Here is a 19,366-nt window from a genome sequence, read left to right as displayed (position 1 = left end):
GCTGTCCATTAACCACGTGATCAGTTTTTTGGAATTCCAGGCCACCCCCCTCCTCCACGTGGTCATTTGTCCATACATGATCATTGGCCAAAGCTTCCCACTCCCCATGAATGGCCATGTGATTTATGGACGACCCCACACAGACTGGCGATTCTGATTTGGAATCGAATAGTCCAACATTTGTGCTATGCTGGGAGCGTGAGAACTTGTGACATTTATGGGTAGATACTACTGTATCACAGCCTACGTGATTGAAAAATACTGAATTGATACAAAGCATGGATGTGTGCTCATGTGGGTTCTCTTGAAATGTTTGTTTGTGCTTTTAGAGTTCATCCAGCTGAAATAACATTTTTCGAAATAGCAAAAAATGTTGTAGGCAACTCATTGCAAAACTTGGTTTTTTCAGCACTCGTTGTATTTATCCAACTCGGCGAGCCTCGTTGGAAAATGTACAACTCGTGCTTAAAAAATCATCATTTTGCAACTTGTTGCCTAAATAACTATTATGGTTTTTTTTTTCAGTTTCATCATTTTAGAATGATGATGATGAATTGTTCTTTACAATTTAATATTTTTACACTAAGTGTTGATGAATACTAATAATTTTCCAGTGTAATGAAAAAAATAGTTGAATGTTAAGATCATATGAGATAATTTCACAATCAAAATTAGGGTGCTCAAATCACCCTATCAGTAAAAAATCGACTAGAAAATGACATATTTTGAAAAATCATTCATTGATTCGTGAATTTTATGAGACAACGAATATCATGCCAATCTAGTATATTTATCTAAAAATTGTTGGAAATCATGCAAAAGCAGAAGAATTCAAAATATGTTCAGTTCTTTTATCGACTTTTCCTTGAGATGGCTAAACTGTCTCACCTTGCATACTATTAAATGCTCACAAAAATGGTCAAAATTTACTATGCAGAACGTGAGTATGCTTAACACCTGTACACCCAACCCCCCTCAGAGAGTAGGAAGTGCAACTTTGACCATGCATATCTATATAGTTTTCCAAACGATTTAAAAAAAAAATCCGCAATGGAACCAGACACTATTCAAGATTGATGTTAATTTTTGGGTTATTGAAATAGATATGTCTACCCAAAATTATTAAGTAAAAGGCACTTCCTAGTTTTTCGAAGAACGCATTTTTTCACAAATTCAACAATAAAACAAAATTTAAAGCGATGACTTGTAGTTTTTTCGACATTGATTTGCTTGTTTGAGTATAGTGAAAATGTTTGAGCAAAAATTTTAATTTTCGATTACACTCAAAATATATAACAAAAAAAAAAACTATTTTTTTTACCACTTTGCTTTTACAGCCTTAGTTCAAAATTTAAAGCGATTATATATAGTTTTGTCGACATGGAATTGATTGTGAAAGTCAAGTGAACATGTTTGAGTAAAACAATGAATTTCCGATTCATTAAGAATTGCTACAAAGTCAAATGAACATATTTCGGTAAAGATCGAAATATTTAATTAAGCTCAAGCTCCTGAGTAAAATTAATTGTGAGTGTTATCGGAAATTTATGTTTTCACTCAAACATGTTTATTCGACTGTAACGATCAATTAGATGTCGGAAAAACTATTTATCATCGCTTTGAATTTAGAGTTACAGGCAAACGGGTAAAAATATGGTTTTTATTAATATTACGATATTTTAGGTAAAAGAAATTTTGAGTGTAGCCTAAAGTTTCTATCTCTGTTCAAATATGTTCACTTGACTACTACAAGTAGATTCGTGCCGAAGAAACTACATATCATAGCCTTCAGTATTGATTTACAGACAAAAAAGCTCAGGCAATACGTTTTTCGTGTGGTTTCCTGAGAAAAAAAAATGAGTGTTAGGGATCATGCACAAATTACGTCACGCTCCAAGGGGGTGGGGGGGTCAAGCCAAGCGTGACAAGCCTTACAGAATTTTCGGAGGACCCATACAAAAAACGTGACAAAGGGGGGGGGGGGAGTGGGTCAAAAAGTTGAAATTTAGCGTGACATAATTTGTGTACCATCCCTTATCGGAAATTCATTGTTTTACTCAAACATGTTCAATTGACTTTCACAATGAATTCCATGTCGAAAAAACTATAGATATGTCATAGCTTTGAATTTTGAATTACAGACAAAGTGGTTTAGAAAATAGGGTTTCTCGTCATAATTTGAGTTACAAAAATGTTGAGTGTAATCGAAAATTAAAATTTCTGCTCAAACATGTTCACTGTACTCAAACAAGCAAATCAATGTCGAAAAAAATACACGTCATCGTTCTAAACTTGGTTTTATTGATGAATTTGTGAAAAACATGCGTTTTTCAAAAAACTAGGAAGTGTCCTTTGCTTAATAATTTTGGGTACACGGCATCCATTTCAAACCCCCAAAAACGAACATTAATCTTGAATAGTGTCCGGTTCCATCGCTGAAAAAAAAATAAAATCTCTTCGAAAACGACAAAGATATGCATGTTCTAAGTTGCACTTCCAATTTTTTTTTGGGACCCATGGTAGTTGGGGTAAATTTTCACCCCCTTGGTAGAAGAAAAGTCAATTCTATAGCACCAATCATCAAAAAATCAAAAAATTGACTTAGGTGATTTTTTAAATTATGGTTTTAAAATGAAGAACAAATTTTTCACATTAGAAATAAAACCATATTACTAGGGTTATGCAACATTGTAAAACACACGGTTTAATATTTTTCCCAGTGAACCACGTATCGTATAAGAATGTGCATCCAAAATCACATATTCATGCGTCCAAAATCAGAATTGCATAAGATGACATATTAAGCGTTATCAATGTCAATACAAGTTGTATATAAATCCCCAAAACGAATCATAAACGACAATCTATGTTGATAACAAAACATGTCGTAAATAGTGCAACATAGAATGTTGCATGTTATATAAACTGACAGATCATATATCAATCCAGTAAGCATCGTATGAAATCGCAATAACTTAGCAAAAATTTCCACCCAAATTTCGTCTATCTGCTGACGATGGGCCTCAAAGAACAACAAAGTATGTGTCGCTGTCCATGAAACATGTATTAACATTGGCAAATAATCATCTAGCGGATAAGTATCCCTTGGTGGTACAGTGGTAAGGTGTCCGATTCCTGATCCAGAGGTCCCGTGTTCGAGACTCTCTGGAAACTTTTTTTTTATTTTCATCCAAATTTTGTGGCATCGTATATCTGATCGCAGAAAGTCCGAAAAAGTCGTGCCAAGTACGCATATAGCCTCCACTTTGGTAGGTATATAGCCTTTTCGTGCATTCTATACGATTGAATTGATTCATATAGAATGATGTATAACAAAAGTTATACCAACCAAAATGTTGACTGCGTTATCGCGCATGAGGATGAAAAGGGTATTTGATTGAAGCTATTCAATATTGAACCACAGTAATATAGATAATCTTTAACTCAAAAGCAGCTAGTGTCCGTTATGTTGCGCTATTTTAAATAGTGCATGCAGAAAGAGTTAAAATACATTGATGGCTTATGATGATTCAGTTAGAAACACTGTAGTTGTGTTTGATCCGTGCGAAATAATAATGGAAATTGTCGACTAAAGATCCCTATCTAGTGTCACCTTATGGAACCAGTTTTTGCTACTTTCAGTAACCATGAAATGGCAAACTCGCGAACCATGCCTCGTGCATGCGTGCTCGTTAATAACGCAATCGTTGCTATACTCATTTCTGAGTTAACTTCCAGACATGTATATAGGGGTAAAGCACCAATTTTCGATCCAGCACCAATTTCCGACCCATCCATACGATATTGGCCTACTTTGTAAGGAAATCCGAAAATTGGCACAAAATTATTGTAGATCGATGTTTCTGTTGGTGACCTCAATAAGAAATACGTTTATTGTTCGATATATTTACCGCACGATGAACCATCCCTAACAGATGACAAGTTGTCGTACACTGCTTAACACAATGCCTTCCGCGAATTGTGGGCAGTGATGCCAATGCTCATCACATTATCTGGGGCAGCTCAGATATCAATGTGAGAGGCTCTAGTCTAATGGAATACTTAAGTAGTACAGATCTTGGATTAATTATTAAAGGCAATCGTCCAACCTTTATAGTATCTCGAATAGAATCAGTCACGAGTTGACCAATTGGCACTCGCTATGTCTGAACCAGAGGAGAAGAATGCAGCGTGAGTTGCAATGCTACAGCATGGTACGCGACAAAACTTGGAACGATACAGACTGAAGCGGAAACAGCAAACCGGCCTATTCCAGGACCAAAAGCGCCGCCTGGAAGAGGTGGAATGCCAAGAGATGGAGTTGCTGTACCGTTCTCAAGAAAGAAACGCGGAAGTTCTATCAGAAGCTCAACACATCCCGCAAAGGTTTTGTGCCGCGAGCTGAAATGTGCCGGGATAAGGATGGGAGTATCTTGACGGACGGACGCGAGGTGATTGAAAGGTGGAAGCAGCACTACGATGAACACCTGAATGGCGCAGAGAACACAGGCACAGAAGGTCAGGACAGCGAAGGCGATGGCTACGTCAGCACAGCGGACAGTGGAAACCAACCAGCTCCAGGGAAGTTAAGGATGCCATTCAACAGCTCAAGACCAACAAGGCCGCTGACAAGGATGTTATCGGAGCCGAACTCATCAAGATGGGCCCGGACAGGTTGGCCGCTTGTCTGCATCGGCGTTATATGCCCTATCTACAAAAAGAGCGACAAACTGGAGTGTTAAAATTATCGTGCAATCACTATCTTAAACGCCGCCTACAAAGTGCTATCCCACATTCTCTTCCGTCGTCTATCACCTATAGCAAATGAGTTCATGGGAAATTATCAAGCAGGTTTCATCGACGGCCGCACGACAACCGACCAGATCATTTCCGTGTGGCAAATCCTCCAGAAATGCCGTGAGTACCAGGTCCCTACGCACCATTTGTTCATCGATTTCAAGGCGGCATACGACAGTATTGACCGTGTAAAGCTATGGAAGATCATGGACTAGAACAGCTTTCCCGGGAAGCTCACAAGATTGATTAGAGCAACGTTGGACGGTGTGCAAAACTGCGTGAAGATCTCGGGCGAACACTCCAGTTCGTTCGAGTCTCGGCGGGGACTACGACAGGGCGACGGACTTTTGTGCCTGTTGCTCAATATTGCGCTTGAAGGTGTCATGCGGAGAGCCGGACTTAACAGCCGAGGTACGATTTTCACGAGATCCGGATAATTTGTTTGCTTCGCGGACGACATGCATATTATTGGGAGAAAATTTGAAACGGTGGCAAATATGTTCACCCGCCTTAAACGCGAAGCAACAAGAGTCGGACTAATGGTGAATGCGTCGAAAACAAAGTACATACTGGTAGGCGGAACTGAACGCGACAGGGCCCGCTTAGGAAGCAGTGTCACGATAGACGGGGATACCTTCGAGGTGGTGGACGAGTTCGTCTACCTCGGATCCTTGTTGATGGCTGACAACAATGTTAGTCGGGAAATACGAAGGCGCATCATCAGTGGAAGTCGTGCCTACTATGGACTCCAGAAGAAGCTGCGGTCAAGAAAGATTCACCCCACACCAAATGCACGATGTACAAAACGCTCATAAGACCGGTAGTTCTCTTTGGGCATGAGACGTGGACTATGCTCGAGGAGGATTGAAAAATCCCAAAAATAGTCTTACGTAATAACTGGACCGCCCCTAATGAGCTATAGGCTCTCTTTACCCTAACCAATCTAATCTTCAGATTTTTTACAATCTAGAATATTTCAAGTCGTTTAATGGACTTGTTACTCAGGTCGCACATTGATCCAAAATGTTCACTTTTACATTATGCTAGAATTGTAGCGCCTATGGCGCGCCATCCAAATGTTAGCTGCAGAGGATAGCCCTGCCGAAGCTGGTTCCATGTAACATTGTTTAAGTCGACTAGGTGAAGCAGTTTTCCTGGGCTACTTCTGCTACATGTTTTGAGTGCTATATGCACTGGTCCCTCCCCGAAGAAATACCGTAAGGTGGTTCTGAGGATATAAGGGTCTGAGGCCGAAGGTGCGCACTCTGTACACCACTTGAGCAATTAAACAATAATTGTTCAAATACAGTACATTGGCTGGTTTTAGTGGGTCGTCGTTGGTGCGGCATCCGCACACTCCCTGAGTTACCTTCTCAGGCGTCTGTTTGCAGATTTCCCCCTTGTTAAAAAAAAAAGAAATTCTGTCTAAGCTCACGCTTAGAAAATCTTGTTCGCTTCGAGTTACCAAAATCATTGAAATTCCGTATTATTCACTAATTCCTGCAAACCTGCCCGCCTCAAACAACTCACCTGGCGTCGGCGTCAGGTGCCCCGTCGACGAGGGCCTCGAATGTATCAGATGCGAATGGTTCAAACTGCTACCGAGCGCCACCGATTGGGAATTACTGTGACCTCCCACCTGGGCCATCGACGTCACCGTGAGCTGATTGTTGTTCTGTTGGCCGTTTGCCCCACCACTTCCACCAGGGCCACCGCCGCCGCCTCCACCTCCACCGGAACCACTCAGATTACTGTGATGGTGGTGGTGATGCGAGGAGGACTGGTGTTCCCGTGGGGGCGAAATCGGTTCGGCCTTAATCTTCACCGTCAGGGGCGAAGTCGACGGCGGAGGTGTACTATTCGGTACGGCCAGATGCGGCAGGCCGCTGCTGAAAAAGATTCTGAGTAAGTGTGAGGCAATTTTAATTTTGACACCAACTACCGAAAGAAATTAAAAGAAAGAATCTATAGAGAGTGGAAGAAATAATGCAGGCATTAGGTGGTTTCAGCGGGGATGATGGGAATCCGGGGTGGGTTAGCTTTGGGGAGGGAGTTAAGAAGCAATAATCTATAATCTACGCCGAAGGGGTCTACTAAGTACCTCGAGTGCTGTCCGAGGGAGTTCATGGCATTTTGCGCGTGGGCATTGCTGGCTGCCGCACCCCACGAGGCAATCATGCTCAGGTCGGAATTGATCGAGAAGTCCTGCGCGCCGAACGAACCGAGCGTGGTGGTGTAGTTCGACAGGCCCGGGATGGGCGTTTGCAGTGCCACTACCGGAGTGTTCAAATTGGACGATTGTTGCCGCGAGTGCTGCTGAGACGATGGTAATTAATTTGGAATGTTTGAATAGAGATGATGAGTCAGAAGCTTACCTCCACGTAAGAAAGATCGTCGGTGTTGATGGTGGGGTTCATGGGCGTTGGTATCACTACCCGAAGGTTGGATGACCGCCCATTCGAACTCCCCGGGGAACCTTGCTTGATCGTTTGATGTTGCACTAGATAGTAGGGATATGGAAGGAGGAAATTTCAAATTAGGATGCTTTTCTTTGCATGCGCCTCGAGTACAGCAAACTACCTTGCTTCGGTAAGTGAGTGAGTCAATGAGAAACAAAACTTGTTAGAGAAAACAAAACACATTAGATTTTTTACAAACAGCAACAATCAAATCCACAAAAGTGTTATAACCGCTTTTCAAAAGCTTTCTTTGTCCCTACGGTAATATGCAACTTGGATCGATTTCTGGAAGTAGTGTAGAACTTATCTGGAAGAAAATTATAGTGCTGAATTAGGTGCAACTTATTTTTCGAAAGCACTCATTAACAAAAAATCGTAAACCTTTCTGAATTCATATCATAAAAATGGAACCTCAAAGTTTAACTCAAAAATATTAAGATTAAGAGGAGGCACACTATGGGGTAGAAACCTACTTTAGTTGGCCAAAATCTCTAGCATTCTGGAAAATACGTTCTAGTGGTTTGATGTCTACCGCAAATTATCTCAAGTCAATTAGAGCATTAGTTTGACGATAATAAATTCGATCTAGATAACTTGCAACTAAGAAAGAGAGAGAGAGTTTTAAAGGTTCCTGGTCATTTGGCCGAATGCCATTTGGCCGAAATTGAAAAAAAAACAGTGAACTACACTGCTCATCAGTGTTGTTCAGACTCATTTCCCCGAAAATAACATTTTCCGAACTACGAAGCCACGAACTACTACAACCATGCTCTATCCTCCTAAGATAGAAAAGCAGATGGTTAAGCTTGAGTACTGCACACAAAATCGATCAATTTTGATCCCAGAGAGCCACAATTCAAGTTTCGGTGAAATGAAATGAGTGAGTGAGTGAGTGCGACTCATTTCACCGAAACTTGAATTGCGGCCCACCGAGATCGAAACTGTCGGATCCAATGTGCAACACTCAAGCCCAACCACCTCCCCCTCCATCTCAGGAATACAACGCACAGTTATAGCAGTTCATGGCTTCACAATTCGAATTTCGGGGAAATGAGTCTGGTCAACACTGCTGCTCATAACTGCAAAACAGTCACATTCGACATTTTTGACAAATTGGAGGTAATACCACGGAGAGTCATCAAATGACAAATACTTTTGATCAACTTAATCATCAATCAATCAGTAAGTTGATCGAAAGTATTTGTCATTTAATGACTCTCCATGGTATTAACTCCAATTTGCCAAAAATGTCGAATGTGACTGTTTTGCGGTTATGGGCAGTACAGTTAGCATGCATTTGTAATGAACTTTAAAGAAGGATAAATCAACATTGATTTACAAATAATTAGCTTTTTAGTGTTAGCTCAAGAAACAGTCAATGCTGAAAGAAGAACATCTTAAATGTAAGCAATTATTCACTTCTCTGCTAGCGGTGAAAGGTACCAGCAAAAGTTTGCGCATTGCGTTAGTAGTTCGGTTTACTGCTATACACAACCAACGGTGCATAGTTCAGTTCACACGTTGCAATCTTAATCTTGGAGAAGAATGACATCTCACCTAAGTCATGCCTTGTGCTAAAAAATATTTTTGAATAAGGCTCCATGGTGTTATAAGTCTTAATTCCAATAACTTTGAAAATACATTTCTCTATGATCAAAAGAAGGAAAAATCTCGTATGAAAATTTCATAAAATAATCGTTATAATTAGTATTACTAGAACTGCCGGATATTTAGAGAAGGTAAAATTGCCAATTGAAATATAAGCAAAATTACTGCCAAGCCAGTATAACTATAAATATAACTGAAAAGAATAGCCTATATTTTAGAGAACGAGGAAATTCTGATTAAATCATTCAAAAACACTTTAAACCCTAGCACACTGTTAGTAACCCAGAGACAGACAAACTATCAGCTTTGAGATGTGTAAAGTTCACAAGTTTGTCCTGAATTAACGGATCGATTTATTAATTCTCTTGGAGTACTTATATAGCGACAAACATGATGTCCCGCCATATAATGAAAATCAATAAATCAATAGGTCGCACTTATGAATCCTACACATCAGCGAAGCGTTGAAGCAATTTTTTTTTCGTAATTCGGCCAAACGGCTTTAGGCCAAATGGCCGGACACCTTTTCAAAAGAAACGTTCTAGAAAAAAAAACTTCTGCCTTGTTTATTGTAATTTTTCTGACTAATGTTCCAAAGACACCTATGCTCTAAAACTTTTCTGAATGCCGCCATTTGGGATTTAAAAGACGTTTTCTGAAGAAAAAATATTCATTTGCAAATTTTGCTTTGAAATTTTAGTATAATTTTATCATTTCATCGATGATAATATCGAAAATTGCAGAAAATTATGCTATTTTGAAAATAGCTGTTTGGCATAATGTCGTTTGGCATAATTGTCATTTGGCATAATAACTGCTTGATATAATTCTGCAAATCGTTGCAATTGTACAATTTCCTTTCAACAAGCAAAAGGAGATCGATAAACTGCTCGCGATCGTGCATTCCAATGTGATATAACATACTAATGATCTTAATATCTCTAAAAATCATATCCAATAAAGCTTCTTCGGTTATGTAACCGTATTATACATAACTGCCGGGCCATAATATCCGGGACAACATGGTGCATTTTTAACAAACTTGTTTTCAGCAGCTAAGATATGACACGATATTAAAAATTAAATATAATCCCGGACATAACTGTACCACGGCAGCAGTTTCATTTTTAAATTATTCCAAACGACCATTATGCAAAATGACTATCATACTAAATAACTTTTTTTTTGTTTGGTATTCAGTTGGAGCTGCCTGACAGCTTAACTTGTCAAGGCTGAACCCTCGGTCTGGCTTTTGCCAAGTTTCCCCTCTTCCAGGACCAATACTCAGACGGACTAGGCTATGGTGCCCACATGAACACTGTTTTTTATTCGTATTGTGACGTGGTAGTTTTTGAAAAATACCCATATTCCCTTGCTTCTTAAAAAAGGAAGCATTGTGAATATCAGCAGCTCCATCAGAATTTGTTTGAAATAGTAGTGTAGTAGTGTCATTACTAATACTGTTTAGTCGAAATGGTTTTGAATAATTTGTCATTTAAGTCTTAAATGTCAATTGTCGTCAAGTCTTAACAAAATTAGGCTGTTTAGTAGTACCGTCATCCGGGGTAACATTGATCATTTTTTTGAATATTTCTCAAATATTTCTTTTGACAATGCAAATGTTGCAAATTTTATATGTTTAAAAAAAGTACTGCCACCCATAGCTTGTGACTTTATACTATATTTTGTTTTTTGAAAGATTTAAGAATGTTTAAAAAAATGTTTTAATCGATTATTTGATTTAGCTGATATGGGGTAACATTGATCACCTATGTAAACAATGTTCAGTAATATTGAAAATGTCGTTACTTACTCAAATCATGGCCCCCGAAGCCGAATATGAAGGCCAAACGCTTACAAGTCATTTAATTTTTAAGTTATTTCAAAATTAAAAACACCTCGAACCACGGAATACGCCTAAAGGAAGGCAATTTCCTAAGGGAATTTTATATTCTTAACAGTAATTCGTTAATGTTGCCTAATTGAGCATACTTATGAAAGTTTTGACAACGGAATCGTTTTCGGCGATGCCATTTTTAGTAAGAACCGCATTCTCCTTGCTCATATTGTTTGCAGAACTTATGTGAGACATGAATGTTCGGAAGTGTCACCCATTGAAATAATTGTTTCAAAAAGTTGATAAATTTACGCATAAGGTAAACGCAATTTACGCAAAAATCTTCACTTTCATTAGCTTATGAATATAAGAAAGAGAAGAACAATTCATAATTTGAAATGGTTCCATCAATAAATGGCGATACGAACTTTTTACGAGATGGGTCATTCCGATCAATGTAATCCCGCTGATCAATGATACCCCGGATTACGGTAGTTCTAGTTAATTTCATTTTTTTTTGTTAAAAGTATTTATTGGTCATTACGTTCATATATCCTTAAAGAAACGAGTCACATTCCTTGTCTATTCAACAATTTCTCGAATTTTTTATTACAAGAAATTTCCCACGCATCGAGATAGAAGATTACTTTTCTGTTGAAGTGCATACTTCGCTTTAGCCACAGAACCGACACTGCCAATCGACGTATTGGCTTGTTGATACACGGAATAGTTGAAAAGAGCGTTCAATTTGCTTTAAAACTTATGAAATATCACTAAAATTGCTAAGACTGTTCTTGCTTGTACCAATAGTTGCGGTAAAGTGTTCCAATAGTGGAGGATCCTATAAGAAAACAACGGATACCACAACTATAGGAACTCAAATTAAAAATATACCGCAACTAAAGGAACAGTGTATCAATGGACCGATGTACGAGTTCACTAATTTGACGTTTGAGCGGTGCCGAATTCATTCGTTGCCATGGTCACGTAAATAACACGTCAGATAATGAACTCATGCACTAGTCCATGGTCGTTACTTCCCATTACAACATCAACATGTGCATTATTTGCGCTTCTTAAATTAAGGCGGTTAAATGAAGTTCAATCGTTCTTAGTACCTCCACTATTGGTACATCGACCCTATTTCTTATTATGGCAATGTAAAAACCATATTAAAATAAGATTGTCGTCACTTATTTCTACTCAGTGAATCTAGTAGTCATTTTCCTCAGAGTAATATTCCCTACGTCGTACATGATAACGATGTGTCTAGCTAGCTAATAGTAAGAGTGGCTACGGATCATTCTGGTAAGCAAAAGGCAAACTGATCGTCACCAATAGTATTTATGTCCACTTTGAATAGATTAATTGTTTGAAATGGGCATCAATTCTATCAATAACGCAGAATGTCCGTTGGATCACATCCGAAATATTATTGCGTCTATGTCATATGAATTATGACGCGGCTTTAAGTAAAAAGTGCCAAAATGTGATACCACCACTACAGGTTACGCCTTTGGTTTCCATCATATGGGCTAATGGATTATGCCCTCCCATCGCGGCAAGGTCTCATAACCAAGGGGAGGGTCTATCATGCCAAACAACTGTCATGAAAAAAAGTCTTTTATGCTAGATGACTTTATGGCAAACGACTGTGTGCCAAACGTCATTATGCCAAACGGGGTAGGCATTTTTTTTTCCTACAATCAACATAGGGTTTTGTGAAAAATATGTACAACAATCTAAGAAAACAGTAAAACTATAATCTAGGGAGACTTACGGCTTCGGCACCATTCGACTATTATCGGCAACTAAATTTCAAACGCCAAATACACAGTATTTTTCTATCAAAACACATCAGTGGAAACATTCAGATGATTCTTTGTTCTGCCCGCTTCCCGCTGGCGAGATTTCCGAGACTAAACAAACGATATCGCCGGAGATGTCATCAATTCAAATGAGCACGCCTCAAAATGCGACTGATTTGGAGCTGCCGAAGCGATTCACCAGCAGTTGTTATGGGAAAGTTGCCGAAGAGAGTGGAGGCTGCCGACAATAGTTACACTGACAAGGGATGTTCGCAGCGTTACAAAAACGTTTCCAAAAGCATTTTGACAAATCTGTCGGTGTTAATCGATAGATGATTGAGCAACGCATAAATGTAAATAGACAAACACGGAATTTGTCTGCTGATGTCCGAGAAAATTACAAAAGAAGCACGGCATCGGCTTAGGCTGCCGAGAATACGTAAGTTCCCCTATATCACTTTCAGCTCATCTAGATCAAATGCGAGTGCAATTTATTTAGTGTTGAAAACAGGAACTGAATTCTGAGAAAATTAAGAGAATCTCTGACTTATCGCTCTCTGTAAGAATCAAGATTTGCAGCACATCGTGAAAATCGGTTTATCGTATACTGCTACACTGCCCATAAAGGCATTACTGTCCCATATGGAAAAAGTAGACATTGGGAAAATGACACTCAAAGTTTGAAGCTTGCCTTCTCATACAAATATTAATATTTTTTTAATACATTTCTACGTACCATATTCATTGAACACAACCACTCAGATAACTCATTGTTTTTATTGACCAGCGTAAAACATAAACTTGAACGCAATTCCCATTTTGCTGTTATTTGGGTTGAAAGTTCATATAGAGACTGTTATGCCTTTATTTTTCAATATGTAACTGCATCCACTTCATATTTTTCCACAACATTTTTATACGAAGTGTGTTAAATTTTATAGGCATAGTAAAGTATACATTAAAACATGGATGTTGAGACGAAAAAAGATGTTGGCTTGAAAATCAATATGGGACAGTTATGCTTTTATGGGCAGTACATCTCTGATGAGATCGGGTGTGATAGCAGGGCATGATAAAAACCCCTCTGAACAAGCTCCAAACCTGGGGGACACTATTGCTATCGGATGTTCGGAGATTGTTTATCATGCCAATAACATAACACACCTACCCCCAATGGAAACAATCGAGGAAATAGGTTTTGTCATAACTCTCTTTGTACTCTTATTTATCAAACTTGTTACAACTTACGACAAATTGCCGGTCAAGGGCCGTTACAGATGGGATGTTTTTCTTCGCTTTCTTTGATCGTGTTTCGAAATCAATTGAGAACGAATTCTTCAATGCCTGGCCGCTGATATGCGAATGTAGAAATTATATTGAGTCCTAAGTTTACATTCAAACTGAGACGTAATTCCAAGTAGAAAAAGGAGAAAAGCTTAACGACAAAGAACTTGAAATACCCTCGAACCCTTTTGAAAGTCAGCCTTGACTCCCCCGCCATAGGACGCTTCCCCCTTTCGATTGCCTGGCATGAATAAATAATAATAATTAAATGGCTCGCGCGAGTGTACTTGAACCTTGATTTCGATTGGTTTGTTCGATTCGGTTGGCGGTTCCTGACATTGTGACGACGACGATGAATTCAAATCCAACCCATTGAAAATCAACGGAACTCATGCAATCGGAGCCTCTCCAAGGCGGCGATTCCGATGAACCATCGTCGTTGTCGTCGTCGTTGTCGCTGCTCGTCCCCCAAGGGGTTGATGGGGTGGAATGACGCTCAAAATTACCAGGAGTCAATTCGTGATTTGCGTCACAGCGCGCGTGAAACATTGAGACGGACGACAAAAAAAACGGACCGAATCACAGTGGTCCGAAGCTGGTCAAAAGTCAAAGAAAATGATGATAATAACTTTTCGAGCTGTTTAGTGGAATACCTATAAATAAATGAAAAACGGATTTAGTACTATACCATTTAATTCAACTAGAGTGTGTATCCTTTGACAGACAGTGTCGAAGTCGAGTATAGTACTTTGAGCGAGATTTGAACATTTGGCCAACATTTGTGTGGAGTACGGCCACTGCGCCAGCGAGCGCGATGTGGAGTGAACCCGCATACAATTCACATTTCCCAGGGAAAATCGTATTGCGCTTTGGCAGTCGTTAGTCGAATTGCCTATCGCCGATGGGTGGCGTTAATATGGTTTTCCCGTTTCTGACCGCCACCGACAGCAGCACTGTGGTATTGGTCGACTGTTGCCTGTTTTTTTTTTGCTTTGAATTTTGAACGGCCTCGTTAAATGAGTTTGCAAGTTTTAATGGGTATGGATTTAATATCGTTAATGTAACACGATCCGGCACGGCTGATTGTGCGGAAGTAATGCGCTTTTGCGACATACGCACACAGAGGAACTGTGACGCAATGCGTGCTGGTTGAAAATGAATGGTACCGTAATCCGGGGTAACATTGATCAGCGGGGTAACATTGATCGGGATGACTCATCTTGTTAAACGTTCAAATAAAGATTTATTGATGAAACATTTTCGAACCATGAATGGTGCCTGTCTTTCGTATATTCATAAGCTAATGATAATTAAGGTTTTTGCCAAAATTGCGTTTAGTTCATGCGCAAATTTGTCAACTTTTTGAAACAATGATTTCTATCATGTTCACTGACACTACCGAAAATTCATGTCTCACATGAGTTCTGCAGACGATGTGATCAAGGAAAATGCGGGTGTTACTAAAAATGGCATCGCCGAAAACGATTCCATTGTCAAATCTTTCATAAGTTTATTCAATTAGGCAACATTAACTAATTACTATTACGAATGTAGAATTTCCTGAGGAAATTGCCTACTTTTAGGCGTATTACGCGGTTCAAGGTGTTTTAAATTTTGAAATAACTCAAAAAGTAAATGACTTGTAAGAGTTTGGTCTTCATATTCGGCTTCAGGGGCCCTGATTTTAGTAAGTAACGACATTGCTAATATTAGCGAACGTTGTTTACTTGGGTGATCAATGTTACCCCATATCAGCTGAATCAAAAAATCACTTAAAACATTTATTTAAACATGTTTAAATCATTTGAAAAACAAAATAAAGTACATAGCTAGGAGCGGTGGGTGCCAGTACTTGTTTTAAAAATATGAAACTTGTAACATTTGTATTGTGAAATGAAAAATTTAAGAAAAACTAAAAAAATGATCAATGTTACCCCGGATTACGGTACACATTTCAGAATAACCTTTACCGTTAAAAAGAGTTAAAACATCACACAATAACTCAGAAGGTTACAAGTTTCGAAATTATTGAGTCACTAAGAGGCTCGGTAGCTTAATAGGTAAAGTACTCGTCTATCATACAAGATTCATTGGTTTGAATCCCACATGAGCACGTGGTTTTTTTTTCATAATTTTATTCATAGTTAATTTAAAAACCATGCAGATTGGATTACCCAACAGCTCAATAAATATGTCAATATGTTATTCGATGTGAACAAATGTTACTTGGGTAACAGAGATCGTATAGCAGATTGTTTTGAGGTGTTCTCAAAAATCTAAAATATCATCTCTTCCAATTTCTCAAATAAAAATCTTAAAATGTCTTTGATTCTCGTTGAACTACCTCTAACATATAGTACCATACTAATATGGCTTAAGAACATTTGTTAATTTATTCTGAAATACACTCTTTATGGTTATAACAATAGGTCTAAAAATATGGCACTTCACGTCCGTGAGCTTCTATTGAAAATTCTGCAATAGCGTGATTGACACAATGACGTTGATAAACTATTTAACGACTTTGGGTTAATAACAGCTTGCATTCTCCAGAATCACAAAGAAAAACCTAAATCTGCCTCTAGGGTTAGCTAAGAACATTAACTCACACACTTACAGAAGTCGCACCAATCGAACGGTTCGCTGAGTGCGGTAATCGCTGTGTAGAGGATTTTTTTTGTAATGTATAATCGTTCGTTAGAATGGCGAAACAACAACGAAACACACGGGAAAACGTTGGCATGCTTACTTTTGTTATGGTTATTGTTATTGTGGTTATGCTGGTGCGTGCCAATACCTGGACTCGGTCCGGGACTGGGAGATCCACCGAGGGGTGACGCCGAGTGCGGGTATCCGTTGGACATCTCCAGGATTCCGCCGGAGGGATACACTAGAAGAAAAAAAAATGGTGGTGAGAATGGGTTGGCGGTTAGCGAAAGGCGCGTTATTTATTGTACTGTTACATGCAATGACTTTTTCCTTTCCCTGTGGGGATAATTTCTTTATTCTGTAACGCAACACTTGTCGTTGCTGATTATAGCAGCCTCGGAAAGTTTTATGATACATTAAAACCGTTATTCTTAATGCCAAGTGGAGCACTACATATTAAGGGGAACTTTTATATATTGCTCTGTACGGAAATAACCATCCGCATTTATTATTCACGTAATTTGAAACTTTGAATCAAAGTTTTCTCCCCATTGCTTACAGAAAGAAGATCACGGTGGGTCTGACGCCCTAATTTACCGAAAATAAATGTTCACAAATTTGGTGGGCTTGTCCTGAAGAATGATGCATAAACGTTAGAATAATCTGTTGAGTAATATTAGCTGGACGAAATGCTAGACAATATATCAAAGCATGTGAGAAATTCACTTGCAATAGTCGAAAACCTTCAAATTACGATTACTTTCTATTCCCTTGTTGAAATATTTTCAAATTCTCGGAGATGATACTTTAAAACTATTTCTTTCAAGTAGTGGGCGCCAAATTCGTGGACATTTTTTTCGTCAAAAATGGTTCCTGGCACACCGTGAGACGCATGGTACCCCAAAAAGTACTCACCTGAGTCGGTTTCTGAGCTGGAAGGCCGCGGACTAATACTATTGTGTGCCATCTGGGGGCTGCTCTGCATCATGCTGGAATCGTTGTAGGTCCCGATGACCGGCACCGAAACCGGCAGGGAGTAACTGTTTCCGGCCATATTCACCCGCCCGCTGGCCGACAGCTGCTGGTTCCGTTGCATCATGATCTGAAAGTCTTCGTCGATCTTGTTGTACTTGGCTTCGGTGCGCGGCGTGAGCGTATAGCTGTCTTCCGGTTCCGGCGAATCGGGCGACATGGTGCCATTTTTGTTCTCCTTCTGTGCGTTTACCTGCAACTGTGAAACAGACAGGACCTTACAGGAATTACGACTGCGATATGCGACTGTGACCCGGGTGGGAAATGGCACGGCAGGACGCGCGCGCGCGAGCAGAGTGTGAGTGAGCGGGGAAAAGCAGCTTTTCGGTGGGGTAGTCTTCAGTGGAAAATATTACCGCAGCAAGACACGGGACACGAAACGCACGCAACATTTCCGCTGATGACGCGACGATGCTACGGCGAACGAGTCCCGTACAGAGAAAAACGCACACAAAAGGGAAAACTGCAGCATTGCGATGCAATCGAGCGTTAGAATTAGAAAGGGATAGGCAAAGGGGGAGGAGGGGGATAGGAACGTAACCAAGACGGAGGCCATAAAATATTAATTAAATAATGAGGTAATTGCAGTGCTTTGAGATGAAACCTTATACTTGGTATCCTAAAATGGGCGAACTTATAGCATTGTCTAATCAATGTCAACTGAATTTGAAATTCTCTTTGGGATATTAAAAGCATAACAATGAGAGAGAGCAAAAATTCCTAGTGTATATAAGTAACTTATGAGAAGCTAATAGTACTAATTAACCTATTAACCCAAAGCCATTCCGAACACAGGTGTACAAGGAATCCGACAAATCTCAGAAAGGAGTTCCAAACGAAACATTGATAGGGTTTAATATGGAATCCTGCGAAGAGATTTATAATGTAATCTTCAAGGGAACTCCTGTAGGAATCTGAAAGTTTCTGAAGGGATCTGTTAAAGACATTCTTGGAGGAATTTCCGAAGGCCCCATACTGAAGGAATCTCTGATATAACATCAAAGAATAGTCTAAGGGATTTCTAAAAGAATCTCCGAAGGAATTTCTGAAGAATCTCCAAAAGATTATCTGAGGCAATCTCCGAAAAGATTTCTGAACGAATATCTGGAAGACTTTTCGAAGGGGTTTCTGGAGGAATCTTTGTAAAGATTTTTGAAGAAATTTCTGCAAGGATTTCTGGAGGAGTCTCCGAAGGGGTTTCTGAAGAATTTCGCAAGGAGTATCTGGAGGAATCTTCGCAGATTCCTTCCAGAAGGAGGGATTTCTGAAGAAGTCTTCAAAAGGATTTCTGAAGAATCTCCGAACGAATATGTGAAGCAATTTCTGAAAAGATTTCTGAAGGAATCTTCGAAGGAATTTCTATAAGAATCTCCGAGGAGATTTCTGAAGAATCTCCAAAGGAATATCTGCAGGATTTTTTTCTGAAGGAATTTTCGAAGAGATTTGTGGAGGAATCTCTGAATGGATTTCTGGAGGAATCTCCGAAGAGATTTCGGGAGAAATTTCCGAAGGGTTTTCTGGAGGAATCTCCAAAAGCATTTCTGGAGAAATCTCCGAAGGAATTTCGGGAAGAATCTCCAAAAGGATTTCTGCAGGAATTTCTGAAAGGATTTTTGAAGAAATCTTCGAAGGGATTTCCGAAGAAATCTCCGAAAGGATTTTTGATGGAATCTCCGGAGGGATTTCTGGAGAAATCCCCGAAAGTATTATTGAAGTAATCTCTGCAGGAACCTTCGGAGGGGTTTCTGAAAGAATCTTCGAATGAATTTCTGAAATAATCTCCAAAGGGATTTCTGGAAGAATCTCCGAAAAGATTTCTGAAGAAAATTATAAAGGGATTTCTGAAGGAATATTGAAGGGATTTCTGATGGAATCTCTGAAGGGATTTTTGG

The 19,366-nt window shown here is 39.4% G+C and overlaps 1 protein-coding gene across 15 annotated transcripts in view; it reads right to left on the bottom strand.

Annotated features, from left to right (window-relative positions):
- LOC5571277 (myocyte-specific enhancer factor 2) overlaps window positions 1-19,366 on the bottom strand; it is a 296,538-nt gene that overhangs the window by 6,677 nt on the left and 270,495 nt on the right. For 10 of the 15 annotated variants that reach the window (XM_021840199.1, XM_021840184.1, XM_021840186.1 and 7 more), the window contains 5 exons: window positions 17,358-17,673; window positions 16,543-16,683; window positions 7,173-7,297; window positions 6,899-7,113; window positions 6,328-6,698 (listed from right to left, as the gene is read on the bottom strand). In XM_021840199.1, coding sequence (XP_021695891.1) covers window positions 6,328-6,698; window positions 6,899-7,113; window positions 7,173-7,297; window positions 16,543-16,683; window positions 17,358-17,673 — 1,168 coding nt within the window. The remainder of the gene's footprint in view (window positions 1-6,327; window positions 6,699-6,898; window positions 7,114-7,172; window positions 7,298-16,542; window positions 16,684-17,357; window positions 17,674-19,366) is intronic. The other 5 variants (XM_021840195.1, XM_021840197.1, XM_021840196.1 and 2 more) reach the window with 5 other exon arrangements.

Source organism: Aedes aegypti, chromosome 2, assembly GCF_002204515.2.
Source record: "Aedes aegypti strain LVP_AGWG chromosome 2, AaegL5.0 Primary Assembly, whole genome shotgun sequence".
NCBI lineage: Eukaryota > Metazoa > Arthropoda > Insecta > Diptera > Culicidae > Aedes > Aedes aegypti.
The sequence above is the reverse complement of the archived record's forward strand: the minus strand, read 5'-3'. Positions and strand labels throughout refer to the sequence as shown.